This window comes from Pelodiscus sinensis, chromosome 1, assembly GCF_052426305.1.
Source record: "Pelodiscus sinensis isolate ZL-2025 chromosome 1, ASM5242630v1, whole genome shotgun sequence".
NCBI lineage: Eukaryota > Metazoa > Chordata > Testudines > Trionychidae > Pelodiscus > Pelodiscus sinensis.
The window spans coordinates 360,116,710-360,126,049 of NC_143052.1; the positions used below are offsets into that span (position 1 = coordinate 360,116,710).

The window sequence follows — 9,340 nt, forward strand, 5'->3', positions numbered from 1 at the left end:
TTAGATCCCTTTTTGAGTAAAGAGGGAGAACAGCCTGGCCCGGATCCGTTTGGTCCTCACCCCGTAGATGATCGGGTTGAGCGTAGGTGACATCAAAATGCACAGGTTGGCAAAAAGAATGTGGAAGTGCAGAGGCAAAATCTGGCCAAGCCGGGCTATGAGTGTGATGAAAAGATTAGGGATGTAAAAGGCGAGGATGGCGCACAGGTGGGAGCTGCAGGTTCCAAATGTCTTGAGCCGGGCGTCCTTTGTGGGGAGTTTGAAGATGGCCCTGAGGACGTGGATATAGGATATGGCGATAAATAGCGCATCCAGACCTATCCCACACAATGTCACACTGAGGGCGAAGTAGCTACTGACACGAATGTCGGCGCAGGCCAGGCTCACCACGGCGATGTGCAGACAGTACGGCTGGGGGATGACGTTGGTTCTGCAATATGGCCACTGCCTTGCCAGTAAAGTATAAGGCAAGACGAAGAGGCCACTGCGCAGCAACACAGCCAGGCCAATCTTGGCCACTACGGGGTTTGTGAGGATGGTGGAATGTCTCAGGGGATGGCAGATGGCCACGTAGCGATCCAACGCCATGGCCATGAAGATTCCAGAACCTACCAAATAGAAACAGTTAAGGAAGAACATCTGGGTGAAGCAGGCACTGAAATCGATCTCCCTGGCATTGAACCAGAAGATGCTCAGTGCTTTGGGCAGGATGGACGTAGTTAGGGTGAGGTCGGAGACAGCCAGCATGCAGAGGAAATAGTACATGGGCTCATGGAGGCTTGACTCCCTCTTCACGATGAACAAGATGGTGAAGTTCCCCAAGATTTCTATGATGTACATGGCGCAGAAGGGGATGGAGATCCAGACATGGGCCTCCTCCAGACCAGGGATGCCCTGCAGGATGAAGATAGAGGGGTTGGTGAAGTACGTTGTGTTGGAATGTGCCATGGCCCAGGGGAGAAGGTGTCCCAATGTCAGGCAAAACAGTGTCCTACACGCACCGTACAAGCTCCTGACTTCCGTGCGCCCAGGATTGAAGATAACACTTGTAGTACACGTGCCTGGAGGGAGAAAGAACGCACTAATGAAGGCTTTGCTCATGGGGGAAGCATATCAGTCTCTTCACAATCTGAAAATGTTATTTTTGTTAGTCAATGAATTTCACGTTGTACAACTGACCCTGCAAGGGTCCATTCCATGTTGGATGCTGCTCCCTGGGCTAACAATCCTTGCAGCTTGTGGTGTGGGAAACTTTGACAGGAAGCAGGGAGAATCATGAATACGGACACTCATTACCCGCCATTGCTTGGTAACACAGTGAAACCGAGGCAGGAGAGTCCCTGCCTAATGCAACTCTGTTTGCCTGATCGCTCAGAATCGGGGAGTGGGAAAACCAAAGACTTGTGCCTGGTGGCAAACCCCTCTGGGACGCCCTGAGGGACAACCCCTGGGTGACGCTGATTGCAGGTCAATGGAAACACCTGCTGATTCACTGCCGTGGCCAAAACAAACATGACGTTCAGATGCCTAAAAGTGGGATTGAAACTGGTCTGCATGGACTGAGTGCTCAGAGTTGGTCCCTCTGTCTTTCCAGGCAATGTGGCAGCAGAAAACTGTCTATGGGAAGAGCAGAACATGGAGAAATGAGATTCCTGAGACCAGCTGTGGCAATGGGGCAGGCTGCCCTTCTGAGCCAGACTGAAAACTCTGGGACTGTTTATTTTAGAGAAGATACAAAAAAGGGGACATGTGGGAGAGGAGATACAAATCAAAACCTGGTACTGACTGCTGCTAGGTCCCTCTACACTGAACCATTATTCCTGAATAACAATACTAGCAACCACACAGCAATTGAGATGTTTTGAAAGAAAATCGAAATAACGGAGGTCTTTTTCTGACAATGGTAAACCTCATTGCACAAGGAATAACTCTTTCAGAAGCCGGCGTGTGGATGCTCCACTGCTGCTATGTCGAAATAGCTTCTGTCCAGGATCATTCTCAGTTATTCCTCCCCAGTGCCTCCTGTGGCATCTAAATCAAGATAGAGCGTCCACACTAGGACTAATTTGGAGTCTTCCCTGTAGTGTGGCTGCTCTATTGCAAAATGAGCTATTCCGGAGGATGTCTTCCACAATAGCTTTTTCCGAAATAAGCTTGCAGTGCAGATGGAATCCTAGAGAAGAGACAGGCTGACCCAGGAGTGGATGGAGTAAACGGCCCTCTTTATTGCAGATATTCGTTCCAACACGGACCCCAACGCACAGTTCTGAGTGGCAATGCTTTGGTACCAGTTACTCTCCTTTATCCATTTTTGTACGTGAATTCACACGTCTGTCACTACATCCCCCGAATACTTGTCTAGTGACTTTAACTCCCATGCAATGAATACTGAGAGGCAGGTGATGAATATTATCATACCCGCCTCTGTTCACATGATTTTTGGTGAGCTCAGCACTCTTCCCTGTGCCGTAGTTCCCGAGTCAGCAGGTGACAGATGATACAAAGGATGTGACCTGAAAGTATGCTTACAGAGCGAGTGGGAACAAGGAAGGGAAAGTGAAAAATATGTTGTTAACTAAGATGCTTTCATCAAGGAAAAAGCCCTGGGGATTCCAGTGGATGAGAAGCTGGACATGAGTCAACAATGTGCCCTTGTAGCCAAGAAGGCTAATGGCAGATTAGGGGCATTAGGAGGAGTATTCCCAGCAGATCCAGAGATGTCATCATTCCCCTTCATTTGGCTCTGGTGAGGCCACATCTGGAGTATTGTGTCCAGTTCTGGGACCCCCACTATAGAAAAGATGTGGATACATTGGAGAGGGTCCATTGGAGGGCAACCAAAATGATGAGGGGGCTGGAGCGTATGACCTACAAGGAGAAGCTGAGCTATTTGGGTTTGTTTAGTCTGCAGAAGAGAAGAGTGAGGGGGGATTTGAGAGCAGCCTTCAACTTCCTGAAGGGAGCCTCGACCTAAAGGGACCAGGCACAGGCCATAAACACGTTGCAGAGGGCTGGTACCAGAGCACCTTGCTCGCAGACATCTTGGTACCTACATGCCCCAGAGGAAGGAGAGGCAGACCGACCCGGGGCAGGGCAGCATCTCAGATGAGGGCAGGATGGACAGCGATTTGTTTATCCTGCTCTGTGTCCGGTAACAGGTTGTAGCTTGTGCGTGGGAGGGGACCTGGGTCACTTGTTTCTATCTGTGCATAGAGCTGTGACAAGGGGTCTGTGCTGGTCTGGCCCAGGAGGCAGTAGATATCACCTCACTGAGTGAGCTCTGAGGCTAGACACGGTCACACCTGCTGAGCAGAACAGGAGGGATCTGATCCGAGGAGCGACGATCTGATCGCATGGTCCTTGGGGCTTCCCTTGGAGTCCGTTGTGCTGCCCATGTCTGCGCCGAGCCAGCGTGATACACGGGGGGAGTAAATTCCTGCCCACAGCTGGTTCTGCAGGCCCTGGGGCAGCGGTATCCTCCTATCTCGAATCACAGAATTCTAGAATCCCAGGGCTGGAAGAGACCTGAGGAGTCACCGAGTCCAGCCCTCTGCCCAAAGCAGGACCAACCCCGACTGAATCAACCCAGCCAAGGCTTTGTCCAGCCAGGACTTAAACATGCTAGGGATGGAGATTCCAACCCCTCCCTAGGGAACCCATCCCAGGGCTTCCCCACCCGCCTAGGAAAATGTTTTTCCCTAATATCCAACCCAGACCTCCCCCGCTCTAACTGTGTCTACACATCCAAACTAGATGCTTTCCTGGAAGATCTGTTTGCCGGCTTCTCCGCTCTCCACATCCTACAGCCGCGCTGCCATAGCGCTTCGCTGTGGACACTGCTTACCCCAACCACAAGGTCTGTCCCGGCAGCGCAGGTGATCTGCCTCTCCCACATGCAGTAGCTAGCTCTGGGGAAGAATTATTCCACGGACTTCATGCTTTCTGTGCCGGGATTAGGCTGACACAGCTACATCTCAGAGCTGTGGGGTTTGGCGCTGTTGCAAAAAAAAAGCCAAAGCAATTCTGGGCTTGCATTAGCAGAGGCAGAGAACAGAAACCACAGGGCACGTTAGCACCAATCTACTTTGATGGAGCCCTGTGTCCAGATTGGGCCAGCAATGTCCAGAGAGGATGTGGAGACACGGAAAAGGATCCAGAGCTGAGCTACCCCAAGGATCCAAGGGGTGGAATGCAGGTCACAGAGCAAAGGGGGAAGGAACCGGACAGCTCGACTTTGGATCTGAAGGGGGGACGTGACAAGGGTCTTCAGGTGCTCGTTGTGCTCTGTAGCCACAGACCAGCAGGGCCGGTTTAGATTAAATCCCGGGGAAAACTCCCTAACGGGGTCAGGACCCTGGAACAGACGCCTGGGAGTGTTGGGAAGCTCCTGCGCTGGAGGATTTCCAAAGGAAGGGGCTAGCGAGTGCTCTGGGATGCTTTAGACACAGCCAAGCCTGCATCACGGCAGGGCTTACCCCCGCTGACCCCTGAACTCTCATCTTTGTAACTTCAGCTTTCCAGGAAGTAAAACCCATTTCTGGCCCGGGCAGAAACACACATGCTGGCGCTCAGCACAGGCTGTCTCCGTGACACTTAATGCCTTGTGTGGACCAGGAGCTCAGATGTGATGAGCAAACGGTCCCTCCTGGGCGTAACCTTTTGTATCTACAGATCAAGAAAGTGTCCCGGGCATTTCATAGAATCACAGACCCTCAGGGTTGGAGACCTCAGGAGTCATCAAGGCAGGACCATTCCCAACTCAATCATCCCAGCCAGTGCTCTCTCAAGCTGAGATTTAAATACCTCTAGGGACGGAGATTCCACCCCCTCCATAGGGAACCGATCCCAGTGCTTCCCCACCCTCTTAGGGAAATAATTGACTCTGTCTCGGAGCACATGAATAAGGGACCATTCACTCACAGTGCACGTTTGGACATATCACAGGGGTAAAGAAAACGGTTTCCCTCCTACACGTGGGGGCTGTGGAACTCCTCGCCCCAGGCATCTGTGGAGTGGCCGGGGGACTGGGACCACAGATGAATTGGGCACTGCCGGTGGTGCTGCCGGCCTCCCCTTTATTCAGGGGGTCTGACATCTTCAGCTAGACGGCACCATTTTCACTTGCCTGTCACCAGAGTGCAACAGCTTAGACTGAAATTTCTGACTCGGGGTATCGGCCACCCGCTGAAAGATCCGGAACGTTTGGCGCACGACAGTTCAGCCGCCGTCTCACACAGAGTGAGGGAAGGAACAGCCTCTCTCATGTGGAGCATTCCTGACAGTTGATCCCAGAGGCGCCCGGGCAGCCAGCGAAGAGCCCTCGCCCTGCCGTGCTCCCTACCATGAACAATTCATGTGGCAGCCCCTCTGTGAGCAGCTGGAGCCCTGAGAGGCCGGGGAGGAGGGGACGGTGTCTGTGAACTCACCCACCGCTGGAAGCTGAGCTCCTTTCTCAGCTCTCACTGCAAGGGCAGTTTTCACAATAAGGAGCCTGAGCAGAGTCCAGGTCTTGGCTTCAGAATTAGCCTTGTGATGTGCATGTCCTGAAATCTTACGTCCTGGAGGATCCCCGGGCCACGGAAATGCAGCCACCTCCGGCCTAGAGGCCATCAGCTGGGGTGGGGGCATTGAAAAGAGGGTCCTTTTGGCTTGTGATACCGGAGCAAACTCATCCCCTGTGACAAGGGCCCAGGGATGTGGAATGTCTGGGCAGGGCAGAGAGGGCCCCAGACCTATTCACTATCCTGTCAAACACACTGTTGTGCTGGGTGTGTTGGACAGGGGAGCCCTCAGCCAGAGCTGGTACCTGTGAGTGTGGAGAGGGACGTGTCTTCCCTGGGAACCCCCCTCAGGCAGCTGTGTCCTGCACCTCTCTCAGCCCAGCGTCTGCAGCAGCGTTCCGCGCCGAGAGCCGGCACAGGGCTGTGCACTGACTATAATACAGCTCTGGGCCATCTCAGGGGGGTTCCCTCAGCCTCTAATGAATGAGCAACCGTCTCCGTGTAAATAGGCTGCAGACAAGCTTGTCTGTGCTGCTGAATTCTCCATCCATAGTGAGGATTCCACAGCAATTAAAGTCTCTTCCCAAAGGGAGAGGAGACGTCTTGGCCTCTGGGCTGAGTCAGGGAGGAATTGGCTCCGCTCTGTGTTTGTGTATTTTAAATAATCATTCATTAATAGAAGAATTGGGGTTATGCCTAGTGCCCATAAGGTCCCATAGCCTAGAAATGCCCAGGAGGGATGGGCAGAGAGCATCCTATGGCTGGAAGAGATCTCAGAAGGTCATCGAGTCCACTCCCCTGTCCCAAGCAGGACCAATCCCAACTCAACCATCCCAGCCAGGGCTTTGTCAAGCCGGGTCTCAAACACCTTTGGGGATGGAAATTCCACCTCCTGCCTAGGGAACCCATCCCAGTGCTTCCCTGCCCTCCTAGTGAAATAGGTTTTCTTAATCTCCAGCCTAGACCTCCCCCACTGTAACTTGAGACCATTGCTCCTTATTCTGCCATCTGTCCCCACTGAGAACAGCCTCTCTCCAGCCTCTTTGGAATCCTCTTTCAGACACTTGAAGGCTGCTCTCAAATCCCCCCTCAATCTCCTGTTCTGAAGACTTAACAAGCCCAAATCCCTCAACCTCTCCTCATAGATCATGTGCTCCAGCCTCTTAATCATTATGGTTGCCCTCCGCTGGACCCTCTCCAATTGCACATTCTTTGTGTAGTGGGGGCCCCAGAACTGGACACAATACTCCAGATGTGGCCTCACCAGATCCAAATAAAGGGGAATAATCACTTCTCTTGTTCTGCTGGCAACTTTCCTCCCTGCGCACCCTAATATGCCATTATCCTTCTTGGCTACAAGGGCACACTGTTGACTCATATCCAGCTTCTCATCCACTGTAACCCCCAGGTCCTTTTCTGCTGAACTGCTACTTATCCAGTCGGTCCCCAGCCTGTCACAATGCTTGCGATTCTTTGGTCACAAAAGCAGGACTCTGCATTTGTCCTTGTTGAACCTCGTCAGATTTCTTTTGGCCCAAACCTCTAATTTGTCTAAGTCACTCTGGACCCAATCCCTGACTTCCAACGTATCTACCACTACCCCCAGCTTAGTTTCATCTCCAAACTTGCCGACGTTACAACCCATCCCCTCATCAAGGGTGTTAATGAAGATAGACAGAGAGAACTAGAAATGACGGCACAAGGGAAGCACAAGCCCTCTCTGGTCACTTGATGTCCCCTTCTCTGTGGCGGTGGATCAGTGGATGATGCTTTCCCTGTTCCTCACCTCTGGGCACCAGTCTGTGTGGAGAGAGGATGCTGGGATGGATGGGCCTTTGGTTGGACCTCGCATGGCCATTTATATTTTCTGGGGGCACATGGAAGATGTGACTCTGCCCCCTGTGACGGGATGGCATTGCCCAGCACTGAAGCTTAAGGAGTCCATCTGGCCCCGGGGGTGGGGCGGACCCTGCCCCCGCAGCCCTGAAGCGCATGCTCAAGAGTGAGACCTCAGATAAAAGCCAGGGGAGGTAGGATGTCAGTGGAGGTAACCTATGGGGCTGGAGCACAAGTAAGAGATCCTGGGCTGTCCCAGGCACCCCTGAAATCAGGTGTGAGGGCGCGTTGGGGTTTCCCCATCTCCTGCACCCCTGTAATGGCACGAACAGACTCTACCGGCCAGTAGAATAGAGGGAGTTTATTGCTTCTCCAGGATACAGCCCAGCACAGATGTCATCTGGTTCCAGGGCAGGCCTAGGATGCCTCAGCCCCCCTTGAGATGGGGGAGTCTGGGCCCCTGCGGAACCAGAGTGAGGACTCAACGTAAGCTGAGCCTGGGAGCAGGTGCATGGACCAGAAGAAGAGGGGACAACTGATGCCTGCAGACCTCCAGGCCCGCAGTTCCAGGTACGATCAGATTGCCTATATTGAGAAGTATGGGATCCAAGACAGGGGAAGAAATGTGGCAACTACTGGTCCCCGCCAAATACAGGAAGACAGTACTATGTCTAGCTCACCAGATTTCTTGGGGTGGCCATCTAGGATGAAAGAAAACCCTGCAGAGGGTGAGTCTGAGATATTTTTGGCCCGGCATCCATTGAGTGGTGTGAGACTTTTGCGAATCCTGCCCAGAATGCCAACTCATTAGTCCAAAGAGGGTAGAGAAGGCGCCACCATTGGCCCTGCCAGTGGTAGGGGTCCCATTAGAACGGATCGGGTTGGACCTGGTAGGACCACTAGAGAAGGCGAGCTCGGGGTGTCAATATATCATGGTGGTAGTGGACTACGCCACCTGCTACCCTGAGGTGGTGCCTATTCGTAAGACCATCGCTCACACTCTCGCCGAAGAACTTCTTAAGCTATTTGCCTGAGAAGGAATGCCTAAGGAAATCCTGAAACAAAAAACAGGACTATGTAGCACTTTACAGACTAGCAAGATGGCTTAATAGGTGATGAGCTTTCGTGGGCCAGACTCACTTCTTCAGATCAAATAGTGGAAGAAAATTGGTACAACCATATATACCAAAGGATACAATCAAAAAAATGAACACATATGAAAAGGACAAATCAAATTTTAGAACAGGGGGGGGGGGGGAGGTAAATGTCTCCAAGCTGTTGGCCAGATGGCAAGGCCCTTTTGAAGTGGTATGACATGTGGGACCAGTGGATTATGAGGTGAGGTCACCTGGGAAGAGAAAGGAGGTGCGGACTTACCATGTAAACCTCCTCAAGAAATGGAAGACAGCGGAGGGCCTGATGACCGCGCCATACACCCCAGACTGGGAACTAGGGCCATTGGTAGAAGACTCCCAAGGGTCCACGCAGGTTATCTTGGGTGATGATTTGAGTCTGGAGCAATGGGAAGAGCTTCAGCAAGTGATCCAGAAATTCTCACAGGTTCTCCACCCAACCTGGGCGAACCAAGTTGTCTGTCATCATATTGCCACCCTCCCAGGACACAAAGTATGAGATCAACATCGGCTTTTCCCCAAAAAGATGTGGGAAGCAGTCCAAAAAGAACTGCAGATGATGATAGAGATGGGAGTGGAAGAGGAGTCCCACAGTGAATGGAGGAGCCCGATTGTACTCGTCCCGAAGCCCAATGGTGCAATTCGATTCTGTATCGATTTCCGCAAGGTTAATGCCATTTTGTGTTTCGATGCCACAGGTTGATGAGTTACTAGTCCGGCTCAGCCAAGCGAGGTACATTTCTACCTTAGACTTGACGAAGGGATACTGGCAGATCCCCCTTACTCCAGCCTCTAAGGAGAAAACTGCCTTCCCCATGCTGTTTGGGTTGTTCCAGTTTGTGACCATGCCGTTCGGGTTACACGGGGATA

At 52.3% G+C, this 9,340-nt stretch overlaps 1 protein-coding gene across 1 annotated transcript; it reads right to left on the reverse strand.

Moving 5' to 3' along the window:
• Window positions 1-948, reverse strand: LOC149526157 (olfactory receptor 52M1-like). The gene is made up of 2 exons (XM_089775419.1): window positions 280-948; window positions 1-231 (listed from the first exon to the last, which is right to left on the reverse strand). Exons 1-2 carry the CDS (start codon window positions 946-948, stop codon window positions 1-3), a joined length of 900 nt encoding a protein of 299 aa, XP_089631545.1.
• Window positions 949-9,340: the final 8,392 nt, after the last annotated feature.

Coding starts and splice junctions, on each gene's coding strand:
- LOC149526157 (XM_089775419.1), bottom strand. CDS start 948: ATGGCACATTCCAACACAACGTACTTCACCAACCCCTCTATCTTCATC. Junction 232..279: donor TCGCCATATCCTATATCCAC/GTCCTCAGGGCC, acceptor GCCCGGCTCAAG/ACATTTGGAACCTGCAGCTC.